We start from the raw sequence: 22,840 nt of genomic DNA on the forward strand, positions 1-22,840 counted from the left end.
ATTTTAAAAAGTATAAAATGTTTCAAAGTTAATTATTTTTCTTATGAAATAAAACAAATCCTCATTGTATATAAGTCTATACACAAATATTAACATAAATAAGTGTGGACATAGAAAGAAAAACATGTACCAAATTTCAATAATAGTATTTAATCTCTCAATTCACAAATATAATCTCATCTACTGATATGAATATCTTAGAATGCTATGTTTTCTGGTCGTAAAACTCTCCCTGTTCCCTCCTACCCCAAATGCACTCCTCAAATACAACATGTCAACCTCCTCTCAGTTGAAGAGGAGGAAATACTGTGATTGCTCTCTAGATAAGCCTTTTTGGTAATAACTCCAAGTAATGCTACCACTCACCAAAGATGGCTACTCTGACTAGGGATCCGGAACCCAGGGCCTGGAATTCTTGGCGCCAGGAACTGGGGCTGGATTCTAATGCTAAGTGCTTTTGAAAGTGCATCAAGATTTAATAGGGTGAATTTTCAGACTTGGTCAGAATTTTAGCCACATAAATTCCATTAAGTTCAAAGCTCCATAATGCTCCAACCTGTCTATATTTATGCTCACATTTTAATCTACACCCTTCTAAGCTCTCTGTTGGGCTTTCTAACCTCTCATTTTCTTTTCTCATATTTTGGTTTTCACATTGCTCCTGAATTCTGTATATCACCCTGATGTTAGAGCCCTAAGCTTCTCTCTACCTCTCCTTAAAATCCTTCATTGAGATCCATATTTTAAAACAAAATCTCTCTTCACTGATTTCCTATCATGATTTTCTTACACCTGACCCATTTTTCATACAAAGCACCACCAAAGTCTATTTGTATCATCCCTAACAGTTGCATGCACATAGGCTGCTCCTTGGATAATCATCTCCAGGGTTGATGACAGCTCAGCTTCTGTTTGAAAATGTACCTCTCATTGGCGTGCTGGAACACTGAGTGAAAACATGAAGGCATTTCTGAATCTGGGTCAGCCATTTTGTGAATGTATAAGAGAGGATTACAACGGAAGGGATCTGACTGGGTCTGCAACCTGTCAGTTTACTAATGAGGTATGGAAACAGGCTAGCAGGCTGCCTTATGGAGCAGTGATATTTCCAGACCAGTCCTGAGTGATAGCACTACTGTGTAAGGAATGAATAATAAGAGATACCAGGGCAAGGGAAGGGACAAGAATGACACCCCAATCTCCCATTATAGTGTTCTTGTTTTTTCAGTACAGTATATTATTAGGGTTTTATTTTTTCCATTATAGTCTTCTTTTTTTTCAAAAAAGATCTTTTTTGATTTTTAAGTATTAACACCCAATATTAAATCATACCATAGAAATTAGTATTGGGATTTCTTAATGACTACACAGGAGTAGAACAGAGTAAGACACATACAGATAGAATAGAATTAGAGAAACACACCTGAGGATGAATTGTCTAGCTTGTTTACCTTTTTCATGTTATTTGATTAACATTATGGCTTTGAAAATATAATCAAGTAACCATTTTTGAAATTCATGCATTCAACAAATATTTATTGAATATCTACTATGTAGCAAATATTTGCTAAGCACTTGAGATACAATGAATGTATCTATTCCTTGCTCTCAAGGAGCTTACAGTCTAGTGGAGATGACAGACACATAAACAAGTAAATACAATACAATGAAATAAGTGCCAGTCAGGACGTATATAACAAGCCAATAGCACCATTCAGAGGAAGCTGGGAGAAAAGGCGATATTTCACAGAGAAAGTAATGACTGAGCAGACCTTAAGGAAAAACAGGACTCTACCAGGAAGACAAAGGAAGTGTGGCAAAAGACATTCTGACTTAAGGGACAGCAGGAAAAAAAGCAAGGAAGAGTGATAAAGCATGACATGATAGGGAAATATGGGTGGCTCCATAGGTTGGGATTTCATCTGTGTATGACAAAGTGGTGAAATATGGGGCTAGAGGGAATATGAAGCCAGAGTAAAGAGCCTTGTATATGGGTCTAGGAAAGTTTGACTATTTCCTAGAAGTGATAAAAAGGCATTGAGGAGTTAAAAGGAGGGACTGACATGGTCTGATCCGCCTTCTAGATCACCTATATGAATAATGGTTAGGAAGAAAAGTGATACTAGAGGGAGGGAGACTGGTGAGGAGGGGCTAGCATAGCAGTCCAGGTGAAAGATTTGCCTCCAGGTGGTTTGAAGGGAGTGAGAGTGGAGAAGAGGTGACAGACTGGAGACATACTGAGGAGGAAGCTTGACAAGACTTGAGAAATGATGATACAAAAAGAAAATTGGCCTCAGAAATAAAACAATATTAAAAACATTCATCCAGACAATACAACCAACAGTAACAGGCCTCCCTTCCTTTCTTTCTGCTCCCATGGTTCACTGAAATCATCACATCTACTGAGGATGAATAAAGTCAGAAGAGCTATAGAGCTCATATGGTCTGACTTTTCTAATTTAGACAACCTAACTTGGAATCTGTAACACTTCATAGATTGCCTATCACTCCTACTGAGTAAGAATTGGAATCTGCTTTCTTCTCTGTCTCCATTCAAGTCTTTATTCACCAGCAACAGGAATCCAATCTATAGGCAGTGACTTCTTCCAATCAAGCACTTGAGATGCAGTACATAGCCACTTATACAGTGATGTTTTCAAGGAAACCAAATATATATCCCCCAAACACACACACACACACACACACACACACACACACACACACACACACACACACAGTCATGAGTCATTTCTGTGGGAGAGGTCATGGTCCCTCTGGATTTCTCTTTAACAAGACAATGAGTCCTGAGACAGGTAGGATACTTAGTTGTTCTAAACTCAATAGGATTTGGTTGATCACAGTACCTTTTGCTTTGACAGAAGGCGAGAAGGTAATGCAGAAGGGTAGACTGAAGAATACAGAAGAAACATTAAGATCTTACTAAGGAATAGCCCTATAAACATTCATGAGACTAAGATTCTGAAAGAATACCTTCAACTTCTGGTTCCAGAAAAATCACACTTTACATTCTTCTAACTTAAGGAAATTCTGTGCTTTAGGTTTAGGATATACTATTGGCTAGTGAAGACCTATGGTGACTCAATCTTTTCATGAAACTTATACTACTTATGACCAACAAAAATCTCACATGTCATCAATGTATACGTGATAATACTGCAAACACATTTCCCCAAACTGTTTTATAATGCCAATTTTTCATTTGCTCAGACTGAACTTGTCTTTTGTTATTCCAAACAAAGGCGATTTAACTATATTTGTAGAGTGTTAATCAGATGTCACAAGTGAAAGAAGATCAAGAATCAAACTCTGACCTTGAAGACTATTATATACTGCTTAATAAGGTACATAAAAACTGCTATAGAGGTTATAAAAGTGTACCCCAAAAAGGAAACAAACTTAAAAATCACTTACTTCATTTGTTTGAAGGATCGTGAACTTTGGCAGTTTAGTCTTTGAACTGGCTGTGCTGGGTTTTCCATCCAAGAGTGATCCAAATGACAGATTCCCAAAGCTGTTCTCAAATTCAATGGAAGGTTTCAGTGTTGGAGAGATGTCTGGTGCCTGATCCTGGCCATCCATGGGTCTTACATATGCAGTTGGCTTTTGCTGTCCCATATTTGTTTTGCAGTAAAGCCCTGGTGGGAAGTTTTGAACTGAAAGGCCACTGCTAGGGGCTAATAAAGAGGAGGCCACTAGGGGAGACCCAGGTGCTTGCACTGTAAATTCAGAATCTTCTGGAGAATTAGATTGAAAGATTTCTTTGAAAGCATCTTCTCCCCCAGACTTGGGGTTACTGTCTTCCTTTGCAGATGGGTTTGACTCTTCAACTGCACCAATTTGGGGCTGTTCTGCTGGGTAGACAAAGAAGTCTTCAAGTCTTGCTTGAGGCTGATCCTGTGTGGAAGTCTGCATCTTGTTTGGCTGACTACTGGCCTGGCTTGCTGGTACTGTGGTAGGATTATGACTATCTCGTGGCCAGTCAGTCTTCGGTTTTCTGTTGCTGTGTATTAGAGTAGAATTCAATATCACAACGGAAGGTGGAGGCATTGGTGCCGTGAGGTGGGTATTATCCTGGTGAGATGGAATCATTCGGTTCTTTTGTTCTGGAAAAAAGCTTGGTTCATTTTTGTTGATGGGAGTCTGGGGCACAGAATTCTTTGGGATTCCCACTAGATGATTCTGATTAGAATGGTTAGTAAGCAAATCCTTCATTTCATCATAGTTTCCCAGCGTGTTCTGGACTCGGTTGGCAAGGGCATCACCTTTGTTTGTCTAAAATAACAAAAAGATGGGGGTGGGAGGAGAGACAATGAATAGGTTTGTGTTTCCTAATGTTAATGCTTCAAACAGATGCCTTAAGAAGACTAGTAGATAGGATTCTTTAAAATTCCTGTTGCCATCTAATTTCATACTTTTTATGTGCTATGTAAGAAAAGAAATCAATAATGCTATTGGAAGAGCCTTTTGGAATGAGCAAGTATGATTAACAACTGGTATATTCCCTGGCCTATACTTAAACATGCTTGCTGGGAGAATGGTTTTCAATTACATCATTTATTCATTTTATCAGAAAAAAATTCTTCTATTTTAGGTCAGATGAGCGGAATTGTTTTATTTTACTTAACAATTAAAAACTTCCCCTTACTGATCAGAGCAATTATAGTGGAATATTCCACTTATCTATGTTTTGAACCTATCGACATTTGTACTACACATTATACATGAGAAAGTCTTAGCCCAATGGGTAAGAACATCAGTTGAGTTTTGCTAGTCTGATTGTACCAAGTTTAAAAGAGGCATGAAATTAAACAACTTCTAATTGTGCTAACATATGACTAAACTGAATCTAATTCCTTTTAATCAAAGAACTGTATAAATTACTGGTGTCTGCCTACATATTCTGGGGCAACTGTGTTTACATATTGGTGATTCATACTCATTTACTTTGAAATGATGCAATTGTTCATCAACAGTGACTCAAGCTCTCCTGTGTCTTTTCAGTGATTTAGACAAATTATTCAAGAATTTAGATTGTTGCTTAAGTAAATCAAAACAAAGTCATCTTTTCAAAGTGATTCCATGCGTAGGCGTTACAGAAGCAACCAAATCAATCTATGGTCAATCAACAGACTAGCTACACCATCCTCTGTAGGATATACTAATCCCATAAAAACAGTTGTGTTATTTTTTAAATAATTAAGCTTCTGCATGGGTGTTTGTAATACAGAAAGCAAAGCTTTCATGACTAAAAAATGTAGGGTAGCTGTATATACTTGGAAATGACTTTGATGATAGCCCAGTTGTTCATCCTCAAAAATGACTTTTGTTATTCTCTTTATATGCCAAAGAGGTTATCAAAATAAGGTGTTGAATTCAGAAGGGCAAAGGACTTGTTTTGGCCTGGGCTGTATTTTCCTGGTCCAAGAAGTGACAACAAAAGTAAGCTACTCTTATTCATGGAGCCATGAGGCAACTAGGCCACTAAATGAAGAAGGCACTACCCTATGTGGCCGTTAGGTCCCAGAAGCCATAAGCACCCTCTCTATTAAACAGAGGGGTAACTACCTTCCCACTGTTGCACTTTCCACTGAAGAGAGATGTTTAACATCTAAGGTATCCCCTATGCTTTCATACTGCCAATATCCTGGTGTATATTGGGAATTTAACTAACTATCCAAGTCTGGTGGTGTCTCAGTGTAAATCTAGGTTTGATTGTGTGTTTGTTGTTCTCTGTATGTGAAGATGGGAAAATATGCAGATGGATGGATGGTGAATTGCCAGAAATGAATGAAATCACCCAGAGAAAGAAAATGTAGAATGAGAAGATTGGGTTCAGGCAAGAACTCTGGGAAACATCAACCTTTAAGAGACAGGGGGAAGAATAGGAGCCAACAAAGGATACCAAGAAGGAAAAATCACACTGAGAAACAAACTAGAAACCTTGGCCTCATTATTGGTACATTCTCCTTGTAACTCATACCATGTGTTAAACCATATAAGACATTTCCAAACAAACGAGGGCAGTTAGAATATGAATTTCAAAGATTAATTAAAAGTATGCTAAATATATGCTAAGGGAGTTTGTGGGGGATGGAAATCTTTAGAAATTGAATAAATACATTTCAGTTGGCTTATCCTCAAAAACATCTTATATTACATCATATGCAACCTTCGTGCTGAAGTAGTGATTAAACAATTAACATTCTCTAAAATCCTCAACTGAATAATCACTCCATTTTCAGAAGCACATTTGAAAGGCATATTTAAAAGGTACAGATGAATATAAATCACTTTTATTCCCTAAAACTCCCTAGGTTTGTTATTTTTAATGACAGAAATTACTTTGGAGCAAAAGCAAGAATAAACTCTTTGCATATAGCAGTACCCTTCAACAGAGTTTCACAATAAACCATTGGGCAACTGCCAAAACCGGTCTCTCTATTCTGTCCCTAAATATAAAACAAAGAAATTTCATTGTGCAGAAGGCCTAGCAAAAATTTGATATAAGCTTTAAAATTCTGCAGTGTTGCTGTGGCCCCTCCCACAAATTACCCCTGAGTCACTTGACTGAAAGGCTAAGGAACACTGGTACCTGACTATATCCAAAGATAGGGTCCTATCAGGAGAAAACACCATTCCATGTCCCTTTTGAAGTGCTTTTATTTTCCAAATGGCTTTGGTTGAAACATAGTTCTACAAAATCAGAATTTTGCCCTTAGGTGCTGAAGAGACCACTATAATACCCCATTTCCCTGAGAAGTCATTCCCCTCTTTCAGGACAGAAAAACTACAGGTCTCATTGGTTTGCAAGCAAGCAAGTCAAATTACTGTTCTTGTTTCAGTAGTACATAGATGGGACATGTTCATCTTGTCCTCAGTGGGAGGAAGTACATCTCTTTATTTATGTTTACTCTTTCAATGATCTTGGTTTCTGAAGCATTCTTACAATTTTTGCACTTCTAGGTTTGAAAATAGGAGTACTTCTAAACTGATCAATGTCTAAAACTGTGTGTATGTGAATAAAATTTAGGGAAAATTGAAATTTTTTGAACAAGTCTAAAATTCAAGCTACTATAAAGTATATACTACTACAACTATGATTTCTTTCCTGCTCAAAAAATATATATTTGTTAAAGGTCAGAGATCACCTTTTATTCATCTTTATATCCCCAAAACTTAGCACCATGTCTGGTGCATATTAAGTACCCAGTGTATTATTGCTGAACTGGACACAATCAAATTATAACTCATGCCCTGTTTATATCAAAAGAAAAAATCACAATAGCTTGGACTAAAGGCATATAAATAGAAAGACAAATGTTAGGCTAATTTGGCCAGTATGACTGGACAATAAATTGAAATCTGAGCTTCCTAGCTGCTAAATCAAAAAGGAAAAGCTTGTAAGTTAACAAGTTATTTTTATATCGCAGAAGGAAGCATATCTTTATCCATTAAATGAAGTATATGAGACATTAAATGCCTGTGAAAAGGAACCTTTTATGTGAAAAGGAACCTCTCTTTGGCTTATTTACAAGAATCTTTGAAGAATAAAACAAACCATTTTTTCACCTCCAATTTTCCAGAAGATGCAAAGCTGCTTCTCACATGCTTCTTATGAAAACTACAAAAGCAAAAGCATTGCACTAACATCTAGCTTAGTGAAGACATGTCTACATGTTGAGTTAAGAGTCTACACTAATATAATCTGGGTGTGTGGCTGTCTTGTGCATTTATGACATAGGAGTAGAGCTGTGATAACCTGTAAGAATCAACTGTCATCTCCCTTAGGATAGCTTCCTCAGAGAGCAACTATCTAAATGGGACTTGTGACACGAACTGCATAGCAGGCAATTCAAGGTTGAGTTCACTGGCAACACTTTGTGAGTTGCTAATTAAAGGAAGATTCATATGCTTTACACAACATAAGTGCTGTGGCTTCAAGTAGGAATTACTACGGTCAATGACCTGACAAAATCTGGTAAGTTCAAAATTCCCATGAGGTATGGTTAAGCATAGAGGACTCATAGACACATGGCCTCAAGAAGTCCACTATTCAACAATCACCAACTAAAAGTCCAGTGCAGGCAGCCAGATAAACTCTGTGCCTTCCTGCCATTGTAGATGGACAATGTCCATTTCTCAAGATGTAGATATGAAATCCACTGCATAGAAAACCCAATGGGGCCTGAAATGCATTCATATACTCCTACACAGTGTGCTCTCATTATACACCATAGCAACTTATGATTCACACTAAATGTTCATTTTCACCCTCCAGAGCCTTAGTAATCCTATTAAAGAGGAAGGTATTCTTGTCAGTCTTGATCGAACATCGTAAACACGCCAAAGATGAATTTTAGCCATTTCAATCAATTATAGGTTCTTTCAATTTGGCCAATTCTTTACTTCCCGTTCTAGATAATTGGTTGATTCCTTAAAGGTAACCTCTGCAGCCATTATTTTCTAAGTAATCACTATTTCTCTATCATCAAGGAAATGCATTTTCCAAGTATTTTCAGGCATAAATTACATGTCTGTTTTGTGGCTCATGACTAACAGCAGTCCTTCATTTAAGCTTTTTGCCTTTCATTACTTTAGGAAATGCAAACTTCCCTCAGTTTGCTTCTAATGCTATCTACGCAAATCAGCAGTATAATTTCATTGCCAAACTAATGTGCGAGGAAGCTATTGTACCATAGTATTTCTTTTTAATAAAAGAAACAAAATAATTGAAGTTTTAAAGTTCATTTTCCCTTTCATTTTATTGGGGATAAACTATGTGATTTAGTAATTCCTTTTTTCCCCAAATTTAATATTTTACAGTTAATTTCTCTAAGCTGTAATTTGCTATTTCTTCTTTATTCTAATTATAATAATGACAATACATTGAATTTATGTAGCACTTTACAGATTTCAAAGCAAGGTTATCCAGGTTGTTTTCATTTGTTCCATAAGAAATTATGTGAGTCAGCAAAGTAACTTTGGTGATCATCTGGCCTCTGCTTGCCCTAGCACAAATGACTTTGGGTAATGCACTTAATCCTCTCTTCATCTCGGTTTCCTCCTTCTTATTGAGCTGTGAAAGCCTTAATGTGTTACTATTATTATTAATTGTTATGGTCCACTTCAGAAAGGAGGAAACTATGGGTTAGAGAAATGAAGCTTCTCCCTGATAGTTACCTAGCAGGTAAACTTATTGAGTCTTCTGATTTCCTGTCAGAAGATAAACAACTTCCTGTTACAGATACAGAATCACAAAGAATTGAGTACAAATCTACATATACCATATGGGAGTATATGAAGGTACAGAGAAGCCAGTTCACTTCCCTGACCTAAAATTCCCCAAGAAAAATGTGGGGGAAATTTGTGCTCCATTTATTGTAAGGAACTAAACAAGCACATCCAGAAAACCCTAGCACAGTTCCTGGCATACAATATGTGCATGCCAGTTCCTTATCAGCCATCTACACTAACATATCTTCATTTTTATGAGGTACTTTTAAAGAAATCCTTTTAAGTAGTGTAGCACAAACTTATAAGCCCCAGAAAGAAGTCCCCCACACAACAACCAAATTTGGAGAAAGTCAACATTTTTCCCATTCTGAATGTGGTAGAGGCAAAGCAAAAAAGGAAAAGAAACCACCTAGGAACATAAGAGATCACTATTTCTTCTTTCTGTCAAGAAAGTAAAATAATTCCTAAGGACTAGTTGATGAACCATTGATGATACCAGACAAGTGATCAGGTCATGGTTTATACTTTGTATAGCAAGATGATTCCCAAAAGTCTTGATTCACTACCAGAATTTTTCATTTTCAGCTTGTAAATATTTCTACTACATTCCCAGGGAAGAGTTATGGTATGTCCTCATTTCTACCAATGGACTATTAACCAGTTCTAGGACTCCCATCACCCCTGACACATCCAGATACTCCAAGGACATCCACCTCAGTCTATGTCTGGGGAGTCTGTGGATGTGTACAACAGCTGCAGTGTCACAACATGATGGGAAAAAGAGGACTATGTCCCAGTGATTTCCCAGAAAAAAATTGAATATGGACACAGCACAAGATGAGAACTGATCAAACCAAGGATGAAAAAAAAAAGTTACTAGGTCACAAACTGTTAGCATAATTACTTTCCTTCATAGTTTTGACTCAAGAATAGAGACTTTTTCCCCATAAATAAGCACAAAAGACAGTAAATGACTAATCACACCACAGGCCTGGCCCTGAACTAGACTAAATGTTCCCATCTGTGTCTCTACCTGATGCACCCTTGTAGTATCAAAACAGATGGCTTTTGAAAATTTCTGACAACACTGAGAATGGGTATTTTTTTCAACTATCTTCTCAAGAATACATTGCTATCATCTAAAAATATACATGTATGTATATAAAAAGTCTTGTTAAGAGATGGCAATCACCCTAAAGGTGCAAGACCATTGAACCTTTGTGACTTAAAGTTATGAAAGGAGAATACATCAAGGGTTCTTCACTACATAATAGGGTTAAGGATGGAACAGATATAGAATTTGAAGACTAAAATCTCTTTGTAGAGCTGTGTTTCTAACTCATCCAAAGATAAGATGTAGAACTAACTCATTTAGTTGTTCCTCATTTATCTCTGGAAGAAACAAACTGTCTATCATCCTTTGACCTCACCTCCAAAAATGGAGACCACAACTCCTTGCTCTAATTCCAGTATTCCTTCCACTTTCTATTTTCACTCATTCTAATGTTTTATCCCCAATCTTCCTACCTCTGACTCAAGATTCTTTACCTATGCTCTAAGTTGTGGTTTGTATGTGAGGTGTCCCCCAAACATTCACATGTGAGATAATGAAAAAAAGTTTGGAGGAGAAGTGATTGGGTTATAGCCTTAGACTAATCAGTGAGTTAATCCCTGCTGGGATTAACTGAAGTGGTAGGGTGTGGTTGGAGGAGATGGGAATTGGGGCGTGGCTATGAGTATATATTTGTATCTGGCAAGTGGAGACTCTCATGCTTTCTGATCACCCTGATGCTCCTTCCCTCCATCACACTCTCCTGCCATGATGTTCAGCCTCACCTTGAGCACTGAGGAATAGAGCCAGCCTTTTATGGACTAAGACCTCTGAAACTGTGAGCCCTCAAATAAACTTTTCCTCCTCTACATTTGTTCTGGTTGGGTCCTTTAGTCACATCAGTAAAAAAAGCTGACTAAAACTGGTATTTTAAGTCTCTCAGGGAATTTGTTCCACTTAGCATCACCTCTCTCTGCCCCTACATCCTCTACCTTCTCCTTCTTCACTTATGTTGGTTCCTTCCCATGGATCTCGAAACATGCTCATGTTTCTCTCACACCAAAAAAATAAAAATAAAAATAAAATAAAATAATTCCTCCTGGATGTAATTAATCACTTTACTTTCTAACTTATCTTTCTTCCTTTATCCATATAAAATCTCTTCTGCAAGATGAAGTCTATATTGACTGCCTCTCTTTCTTTACTTAACCATTTCTTGTTTATTCTCCAAACCCTGGCAGTTTGACTTCCCACAATGACTACCATCAATAAATAAAATGACTCTCTGTAATGTAAATAATAGTTCTCAGATGCCAAATGTAACAGTTTCTTTACAATCCTTACCTTTCCTGATTTATCCAAGGGCATGTAACTAGAAAATCCTTCCTCCAACAATTGTTTGTTCCCTTAGTTTCTATTAAATATTTCACTGCTAATTCATATCCAACCTATCTGATCATTCTATTTTAGTTTTTCCTGGCCTCTGTTTTTACCACCTGTTTACTTCTTAAATGCTGCTATTCCTCAGGATTGTCTTTCCCCAGTTCTTATTCTATATTCTAATTTGATGATAGTATTAATTATTGTAGCTTTCACTGCCACCTGCATGCCAATAGCAGGTAAATCTCTGTCTTCCCCACTCCCATGAGCTCCAGATTCATATATTCAATGCCTGCTGTGTATTGTTTTCTTGATATCCCACTGGCATCTGAAGCCCAATATACTCACAGCTCACTGAATCATTTTTTTTCCTCTACAACAAGAAAAGATGTTCTCCTCCTAAACAACTTTCAATGATATCATCATCATCTCAAGTAAAAATCTCAGGAATCATTTATACTTATTTCATACTCTCCACACAGCTCAACATCATCTTTAGAAACTGTAAGTCTCTCCTGTTGGGGCCATGCCCCGAATCAAAACATGTAGTGACTTCGCTCCATGACCAGAATTGTGTTTAAGCTCCCTGGAATGATTGATATTTCCCCTTCCTATCCTTCTAATGGTCACCATGCAGTTGGGCCATCACTTGTTCATGATGATCTCTGCCACTGGACTAAGAATTCCTCAAAGGCAGAGCCTGTGTTTTATTTCCTGTTGTTTATTGGTCTATGACAGTGATTAGTGCATAGTGGGACTTCAATTAATGTTCATTTAATTAAACATATATCTAAGTACAAATGTAGTATATAAATTGAATTGATTTGAATAAGAAAAAATGGTTTTTTTTATGAATTGTGCTAGTACTGACAAATTGAAAATCAGTAGCTTAGGTGACCTAAGCCTCTTTGTCAGTTTTCCCACACTTGGCAGGTACCCAAGTATCTCAATCAAGAACTCCTTACTTGTTCTGAATAAGGCAGAAAGATTCTAGCCTCACTAGCCACCAATCTAAACAACTTATTCTCTACTTTGAGGTAGTATCTGACCAAATCTGTCCTCATTAAGAACTATCCTTTTCCAAAAGTCACTATCCTTTAATTGATGCTCTTCTCAAATCAGAATTCTTTAAAATTTTCTCTATTGTCATTTTATTTTTACATCATTTTTGTTTCATTATAGAAAAGTACACTGGTACTAAATTTAATGAAAAATGAAACAGCTGCCAGCAATTGAATAAGATCCTTCCATCAAAATTTCTTCACAGTCTCCTCTAACCTCCACCCCTAGTAGAAAGTTCAGAGGCAGGCATTGTAAAATAAATACTTGTAAACATAGCAGTTCATCACTATTGGAGCTACATACCAGCCAGAATACCACTAGAAAATTGGCCTAACTAAACTACCTCCTTAGGTTGAGGCAATCTCCTAACCCATGATTATTAACCACCAGGAAAAAGATTGGCTTTTTCCTTTATCTTAGGACAGTGATTTTCAAAGAGCACTCAAACCACTGAACAGCTGCTAACAACCAAGTGAAAAAAGAAAGTAATGTTCTTGCAATGGGTGGCACTGATTGGGAAGAGAAATAGGCATATCTGTTGACATTCTGATGAAGTCTTCAGGGGCTGTCTGGCTGAAAATCAAAGTCCTGGAAAACACAAAGATGGGGCATTCCTTGCTGCAATAATTGTAGGGCAGTAACAGGTTCCTTGGAGACAGGAAGTCTCACAGGTCTCCTTCAAATCTTACCATATTTCTCAAAGAACATGGAATTTGTCTCTGAAGACTTCCTCAGAAAGTTGTAATTACTCCAAATACAGCATATATATGTATTTCACTTGTAAAATATATTATCCTAGAAATTACTTAGGTGCTTTAAAATTAATGTTGATTAGTGATTTCAAAAACATAGTAAGCAACCATTTTCTAGAAAGATAAATTACATACATATTCAGCTACCTTGTAGGGCTCCCCAAAAAGATCAAAGCCTGAAGAAAAGAGATCGTCTTCTTGCTGAACTTCTTGATTCCTCCGCTCCCATTCCCTTTTTTTAAGTGCACTACGGTCCTGTTCATAGTGACTGAAATGAAAAAGAAAGAACAAAAAGAAAAAAGGTTAATTAGTCATGTGAATCAATTAGATGCCCCTTGTTATCAATAAGAATAAAAAACACAAGTCAACACAATCCAAGTTGATTCTGCAACTGAGGGCAGAATCCTTTTATTTATTCCCATTGGGTTGAAGATCCTAGAAGATTTTTCAGAATAAAGAAAAAAAACCCCAGAAACTTGCGTAGTAGAAATTATACTCAGGACCATGCAAGGATAGACAACTTCTTTCTCTTTGTCCTTGTTTATTACAAGTTACTGCATATACCCAAAAAATCAGTCCACTGTGCAGAAAAGTTATAAGTTAAAGTTACATCATGTTGCCAACTGCCTAGGGCTCAGACTCAAACAGCTGTCACAAATTCCCAAGGGAAAGGAATTACCTCTATGGAGCTGCAGATAAACTGGAATTCTGTCCTAAGTCCCTAGGCAGAATTAGCCTAATGGAATTGAAGGAGAGCTTAAACTGTCATTTGTAGAAATGAAGCATGTACAAATGGATAACTGAAAATCTCACACACTGCCTTTTTGGTGGTTGTTGTGTTGGTCTTTCTATAGTTTACAATAAGAATCTAAAAGCCTACAAGGGACACTCGTTATAAAGAATGGAACCAGCAATAAAATAAAGGATTTGCCAAAAGTCTTGAATGGCCTAAATGCACAAATTTCTTAGAATAATTCTGTGACTCATCACATTTCAGTCTTTCCCACTGTAATATCAAAAGCTTCCAGACAACAATTAAGGTATGTTCTGGGACCTTAGGTGTTAAATAATAGGACATCTCCTGATTGAGAAAATTATTTTCTTCCTCATGCTAGACTGCAAATTAAACAGAAATCTGAAAGTCTGATAGTATAGGTTGAGTACCCCTAATATGAAAATCTGAAATTCATAGTTTTCCCCGATCCAAAACATTTCAAGTGCTGATATGATGCTACAAGTGAAAAATTCCACATCTGACTTCAGGTCATGGGGAACAGGTAAAATTCAGGCACACTAAAATATTTTATAAAGTTACCTTCAGGCTAAGTGTGTAAGTAAAGTTCATATGAATATTCATATGATAAGGAATACTCAACCTCTAGTGGATTTTGTTCACTGTTTTTTTCTTCTGCTTTTTATGTTAGGCTAATTCAAAGTGAGTACATACACACTGAGCAAACTTAAATTATATATAAAATGTCTATCAACCAGGTGCTCTGTAAATGTTGGTTTTCTTTCCCATGTTCATATTACAATGTTAAGAATTAATTAAATACTTGACATGCACATGAGCATAACAGCTAAAGGAATTACAAGAGAATTACCAATATAAAAGTATAGTCAACAGGTTTTGAATACATCCAAGACCTTAATACCTGTCATTGGTAGGCTAATTTTCTCATGAATATCATAATTTTAATTTACAAAATAAGAGCCTAGAGTATGAATTAGCTACACAGTTAAAATAGCTATTGATATATAGAGAGTGTATGATGTCACTACACTTAATTATCCTCCTTTCTCCACAGGAATTCTTGAACTGTCAAATTCATAGTGTCTTTAATAGCCATATCTTCTGGATAAAACACACTCATTTCTTTTTTCCATTTTAAGATGGTGGCAACATCCATAGGTTTTTTTTAAAAAAATGCACTGACACTTTGAAAATACAAACGGTGCTGGACATAGAAGTCTTCACTTGGCCACTCATGAGTATGTTCAGCACGTATTATTGCTGAATGAGGAAGGCAAAGAAAACCTCCAGATACCTACCCAATGCCTGGGCCTCACCTCTCTGCCTGTCTGAAAGATGTCAAGTTCAGATACTGGAAGGCAGCCTATTATTTGTACTCTCAGATGCCCTTCAGAGATATTATGTTTTCTGGTATTATCTTTCATTCCCATGTACAAGTTAAGATCAGACCTTCAAGTAGTTGCCAAGTGCCCACTGTCTTCATGTTGGGGGCTGATATGCAATCAAACAGGTGTAGTGACATTTGCAGCCCACTAAGTGTGCAGCACCAGATTGTGCCTGACACCACATATCAGGCAAGGGTAGTCCAATCCCATCAATTTATCAAAATGTAAGAAAGACAGAGTGCCAGGGGCAGGAGTGGAGTAACAAATTAAACCAATATTTAGAGGTGGGGGGAGGATTTGGGGCAAAGGAGAAAAGGGACAACTAATATTTTGGCCTTCCTTAGCAGACAATTCTCCACACACAAATGAGAACCAAAGTCTCTTGCTTTGAGTAATGTGAGCAAGATGTCAGTTTTCCAGTTATCTGTTCATTTCATGCACCTGACAGCTCAGAATGACAGGCCCATAGATCACATTTAATTCTCCCACGAAGAGAACTGAAGTGCTTTGGTCTCTTGGCTTTGCAAACTACCTTCTTTCTCCTCTGAGGGAAAGATATAATTAAAACCCTGAAGGAGAAAAAAAAAGGAGAAGGAGAAGAAAAGGAAACGTGCTTCAACTTGTATGACAACCCTTCAAGCGGCCAGCAGTAAGGACACTTTCAGGGCTTTAGACCTGGCTTTGATTTGTTAGGGGGCTCTTGGCTGCATTTTGCATCAGTTCATTAGCTACCAAATTCCAGACGCAAATTTGAATAGCAGATTGAGTGTGCACACGGGTGTTATCTGTTGCAAGCAAAACTGCCTGCTGCATTTTTTAACACATCTAACAAAGAACAGTTAATTCTCATATCTCTGGTGAGAATGAATTTCCTCTCCATAGAGTTCCACTGCTCTTGGAAGGCAACCAAATAGCTCCAACTTTTTCCTTTCTCTCTCAGCATGGTGTTGTATTGAAAGCTTCACATGGCGAGGTCTAATGAGGAATGAACTACATGGTGATGAGGCTTTCAGTGTACAACGTCACTGATTTCTGACTGAAACCAACATTACTAATTTGAAGCACCAGCTAATTAAAACCACAGCTATGTATTTAGCCTCTTGTTATACCTACTGCAGTTTATAATTATGAGGACCTCTTTATCTACTCAATTAAAGTTCTTATGATTCAGGCAGGTTGTGTTTGAACCTGTGAGCCCTGCAGAGGCTGCAGGAAAGCATATGTCTATCCCCTGATGACTTGATGTGGCTTTATACTCCCAGGCTTGTTTTCAGAAGGAAAAAGTGCTCCATACCTACAAAGAAATGCTCAAGCCAGAAATCGGAATCATTCATCATATTATTGGTCTGAACAATCCGAGTTTATCCGCAGTAATGAGGACAGGATGAATCGGGCCTATCAGTGTGAAAAGCCATCTTCCTATTGAGAAGATAAGCCAAAGACTCAATGCTAGGACTTAGCACTCTTAGGATGTAAGGATGTTTTGTCAATACTTTTTTTCCTGGATATAATGAAATCTGTCACATTAGGATGATATGAAATCCACTGACTACTACTCCAAACCAAATTTACTCTCTGGGTTAATTAACCAAAGGTTTTTGTTTTCTCTCTCTACAGCCTATCTTTTGGAATCGCTAATTTGCTACATCCATACTAGCTGATAGACAAAGGACACAAAGAAGAAGAAGTTCCATTAAGGTCTTCTGTTAATCACTCTGGTACCAGGTATGATGCTGAGAAACTTCTCCCTATCATGGGGCTTTTATGGTGGCTGTGATTTTACCTGCATGTATGCTTCCCTGACCTCCCAAAACAGAAACTCTTCTTTTTACAGGAGGAAACTAAGGTACCCAGAAAATGATGGGAGCTATCCCAAGTTCTCATCAAACCAGTGGCAAAAGAAGATTTGAATCTGTTTTTCTTCCATCTTCAGGTTCAAGTAATTTCTTCTCCTTATTGTCTTCTCTCAGATGTTCCCCTATCCTTGTCCTTAAACTTGATCTTGTATGGAGGTAACCCTCATTTTGTATATAAGAAGCCCAAGCTACCTTCATGGGATAATAAAACCTAGGGCACATGTAGATTCACTAAAATCTAGAGAGTTCAATTATGCCATTTTCATTAGCTCACAGTGGTAACTCACTTGGGCAACAATGTAGGCTTGTCTTTTAGAACAGAGTTGTTAAAGCAGGAAGACACTTTAGTAATCATCTAGTTGTGGTGCCCTCATTTTACAGATGGGGAAATTAAAGTAAAAAAAAAAAAAAAAACATACTAGGCCCAGCAGGTTTGTGGCAGAATTAGGAGGCTGAAACCCATGTTTTCTGGTTCCCAAACTAGCTCTTTTCCCAATACTCATGGTTTATCCTTCTGCCTCTGGTGTTGCCATCACATTCCAGAATAAATATGAGCTTCATTTGTACTTCATTTGTACTCCGTTGGTCAACTTTACTTAGAATTGTATTTTATTAGAAATTGCCAGTAGGGAAAAACTTCAGGAATTTAATTTGGATTTTAGTATAGAAAAAAAATCAGTTTCCTTATATCAAAATGTACAGACCCTAAAGGGATTATAAAAATTAACTGCATCTGTGGGGAAGAGGCTGGGGTAGGGAGAGTAAAAACCAGTTTAAGCCTATTTGGCTTGAATACTTCATGAATCTCAATAATCATTGTTCACCTAATTTGGTTACTTTACAAAGCTACTTGGGGGAACATTTAAAACACTGATGTTTTAAAATGACAAGTTTGTTTTAAAATACTGCTAACTAATGTAGGATTTACTGCACTCTAGTCCAACTGCACTAAATGCCTCTGTTTTGGCTAACATCTTTGTAAAAGTATAAAAATACATATTTAATTCACCCAAGGGACAAACATACACTATAACTCACTCTTTCTCCTGAATGAATATATACATTCTATAAAATGTGTGGATTTTTATCCTCAGTCCATGTTCTAGAGTTTTTCAATATCAAGTCCTAGTTTGAATCGACACTTACTAATCTCTATATAGCTTCTGCTTGTTAAGAAAAAATTCCTTCCATCCAACAGTTTCAATATCAACATCAAGTTACATATTTTCTCTGTTAATATCCATAAGCACCTAAACCTGAAGTGCTATATAAAAAACTACAAAATAAAAAAGCTAATGTGGGCAATAATTATTTCATACATATAGGAACCAAACATGAAAGCCTCAGATCTGGAGGTGTGGATTATAGACTGAGAGGTAATAAGGACTTGAAAGGGGATTTTCAAAATCAATGGAACCTCCCAGATTATATTTAGACAGCAGGACTCATGAAGAACTCAGCACACAACAGCACTCTTCAGCAAATGGTCTCTCCTTCCATAAACACTGGCTCTTGTGAAAAATCAATGGGAATAGAAAGGAGAGGAAACACATGGTATATGTACTCTAAAAGTCTGATGGATGTCCATCAGGCCATTCCATTATTCTTTTGGTCTTAGGGAAATGGACCAGTGCTTATTCTTGTAGTTCTCTTAAATCTGTACTTTATAAAATGATGTTGACACCAGTAATTCCAGTAGTCTTGCTTGAAACAGACTTCTTATTCCAGTGTAGGGACACCTTGGGGTCATCTCATTCCCTCCACTTCTGAAGATGGTAGCAGAGATTCAGCTCAAGCCTATCTAATCACCTTCCAGGGAGTCAGACAGACCCTCCAAGGGTCACCTCTCTTGCTTTGTTTCTATCTCACTTATTCCCCTTCTCTTCAAGTCCTCTCTTTTTATTATAATGACTTTATTGAGATACAATTCACAAACCATATAATCTCACCCATTTAAAGCACAAAATACAGTCATTTAGTATACTCACAGAATTTTGCAACCATTGCCATGATATGATTTTAGAAAAATTTCACCAGCCCCAAATGAAGTCTTGCCCTGCAATCCCCTCATCCAGCCCAGTCTTAGGAAACCACTAATCTACTTTTACTCTGAATAAATTTTCCTATTCTGGATACTTCATATACATGAAATCATGCAATATATGGTCTTTTCTATCTGGCTTCTTCCACTGAGCATCATGTTTTCAGGACATATCTATGTTGTAGCATGAATCTGTACTTCATTTATTTTTTGAGTTGAATAACATTCTACTGTATGGACAGTCTCAGTCCTGTGTCACTCCATATTCATTAGAAAGACTCAGTCTTACGTGTTTTTAATGGTTTAGCTAAGATTCTCTATGTTTCCCATTAAACTTTTTATTCCTCAAGGTCAGAGTCTTGTAATTCACTTATCACATCCTACAGGCAAACACAAAGAACCTTTCTGTACATAAACAGGCAATGTCAAATGCACATGTTGTGAAGGAAATTTAGGTTCTTCTTTTTAAAAATAGGCCACAGTTTAGATTTTGGACAAAATTATTTTGACTAGCCTACCAAACTCCCAAAGTAATATTGTAATCTCCCTAACAAATACCAAACACTGAAGTAGAAAAGATAGTTTAATACATTTGAGCATGATAAAAACCCAGCAAAAAAACTAACCTGACACCCATCAAAGAAAGATGTTTTGTTGTTGTTTGGAGGAAAGCTTTAAAGAAATTTGCTCTATGTACAGAAATGATGGTATACAAATTCTGAGATTTGGGATGGGCTCTATCTCTTTCACTTACAAGATGCTCGATCATTAATAAATCCTTTCACATTTACAAACCTTGGTTTTCTCTTGCCTAAAATCAAAATAAATTTCATGTTTTCTCTTCACACAGTCAGTCTAAAGGTGGAGCATGACAGTGAATAAGAAAGGTTTCTGAGAACTACCAGCGGCTGTTCACAATGAATGGGGAGATCATGATTTGCCTTCATCACACAAAGTTTTACCGCACATTAACTCATTTGATATGAGTAATACCTAGAAAACTGGCAAGACATGGACTGGTTCCCAATCCAGTGTTCATTCAAAGGTCTAAGACCACCACAAGACCTGCAAATGTCAAAAACATTTACATATAACTTTTATAATTTCTCTTTACTCTCTAAAAATCAGAGCAAAATTTCTTCATTTTATTTGCTGGGTGGTTTTTGGTTTTATATTGTTGGGGATCAAACCCAGGGCTTAATGCATACTAAGCAAGTGCTTTACCACTGACCTTCAGCACACTGCACCTGTAGCAAAATTTCATGACTGCTAAGGTTTAAATTCTCTCTGGTAACAGACTAATGTAAGGTATATTTCATTAGCTATACTTTGAAAAATTTTCTGTATTAACTCATACATGATCTTTGATACAGAGGCACCAAATTGATGAATAAATGAGCTAAATTCATAAGTTAATATTGACCTAACTTTTAAGATACTACATTTCAAAATTAACATATTTCTAAATATTTCTTTTATAATATGGTTCCCCAGTTTGGTTGCTATTCCAGTTTGGATTCATCTAGGGAAGATTTTATAAAACCCCATGTCCAGGTCACATGTTAGACCAATTGTATTAGAATCTCCCAGGTGTGTCCCAGGCATCCCATACACAACAACTTCTAGTCTCCACACATGAAATGATCATTCATATAAATTTCTTTATTTTACCCATTTGTATGCATCTACATCTGGTGGACTTTATATGACAAGAGTAATTTAATTCTTTATTACGTGATGTTAAATCAGAGGCCAGGTCCCATTGAGAAAAGGATATATTATATTACACAAATATCTGCATTGCTGATATATGTTGGGAGAAATGCCTTGAAGGTGAATACAGTTATTACAAAAATAGACTTGTCATGCAGAACAACACCAATGACACTAACAGAATCCAGAGGCCACCCTGTGAGTCAAAAGAAAATGCTAGTATTTCTTACAGAAAAGAAGGGCACTTTCAGGCACATCCACACATATAAACTCTTCTCACACAACTGGCACAGTGCAATTGACCCAGGGAGTACATCTCAAATCTAAATTCCCTGTAGAATATCATGGCTTATAAAGGGCTTTTGGATCATGGTATAGATCCCTCTGTAAAGTAAGCACAGGTAGACACTCAAATGGATATTGATCATCAACAATATTGTAGAAATACAATAAAACTCCATTTTTAGAGGATTCCATTTTAATGGAAATGCTGCTTTTCTATACAGTGATCATGACTCTAGCAACCCAAAAGTTCCCTTCTGCCAGCAGTAGTACTCAGGGCAGCAACAACTTTCAGGAAACCCTTTAAAATGTACTCTAAAAAAGTCTATGCTGTGAAAGTAAATTCTTTTCATCCTTGGCTAAGAGATATGCCCCGTATCCCTCCCTACATCATAAGGTTGTCTTACTCCACAAAAATAGAGACCCTTTCCTAGGCAACTTAGAATGTATTAGTCACCCTTTACAACTCTGTGACTCTCTGCCCTCATCTCCTTCAAACTCTTTTCTTCCATATGCACATATCCCACTATAAGAAGACTCCATTACACAATCATAATATCAATGGATCCCTGAGTTTGTGGTCTGCTTTACTAAGCTTTGCATAGATTACCTGTTTGATTTCCATTTTTATAGAAAATCATTTAAAATTACTTTAGTTCTGGCCCATTCCTTAATATGAGATTTGGTTATCACTGTCACTCCTAATTGCTCACTGACCATAAATAACAGAAAACGGTGCTTTACAGGCTCCTCACATTCAGAATGACAAAACCAAGAGAGCTTCCAACAGTTGCATAATTCAGGAGCTTACAAACATACTTCCTGAAATGGGATTGTGGCTCAGCCTAGCACATGCTTGCCTAGCCTGTGCATGGCACTGGGTTTGATCCCCAGCACCACATAAATATAAATAAATAAATAAATAAAGATATTTAGATATTTTTTAAAAAAGGTTTATCATTCTAAAAAAGAATACATCCTGAAGACCAGCAGGGTCTTTGAATGAATAGCACAAAGCAAGACAATATATAATCAGAGAATAAAGTAAATGTATTCATTCATATATTTATGGCTTTTGAATAGGTTTGAAAATTTAAACTATATTAAATTCAAAATGTTATAAAACATTCTTGCTCCCCCCTTGTCAGCATCCACCCTGTTCCTCATTGCCAATCAAAGGTAACAATTTATTATTTTCGTGTTTCTTCATGTTTCTCTCAGTATTTCTTCATGCACTCTTTAGTGTCAAGTCGAACTTATCTCATTTATAATTCTCTCTCTAAATTAATCAGAGTTGACAGCAATGCTG

At 36.9% G+C, this 22,840-nt stretch overlaps 1 protein-coding gene across 10 annotated transcripts in view; it reads right to left on the minus strand.

The window, feature by feature from the left end:
* Positions 1-22,840, minus strand: part of Aff2 (ALF transcription elongation factor 2) — a 478,853-nt gene that overhangs the window by 309,854 nt on the left and 146,159 nt on the right. For 6 of the 10 annotated variants that reach the window (XM_040286594.2, XM_040286592.2, XM_005325135.4 and 3 more), the window contains exons 2-3: positions 13,636-13,768; positions 3,433-4,293 (exon numbers count right to left, since the gene is read on the minus strand). In XM_040286594.2, the coding sequence (XP_040142528.2) occupies positions 3,433-4,293; positions 13,636-13,768 (994 nt within the window). The remainder of the gene's footprint in view (positions 1-3,432; positions 4,294-13,635; positions 13,769-22,840) is intronic. The other 4 variants (XM_005325137.4, XM_040286575.2, XM_005325134.4 and 1 more) reach the window with 1 other exon arrangement.

Source organism: Ictidomys tridecemlineatus, chromosome X, assembly GCF_052094955.1.
Source record: "Ictidomys tridecemlineatus isolate mIctTri1 chromosome X, mIctTri1.hap1, whole genome shotgun sequence".
Taxonomy (NCBI): Eukaryota; Metazoa; Chordata; class Mammalia; order Rodentia; family Sciuridae; genus Ictidomys; species Ictidomys tridecemlineatus.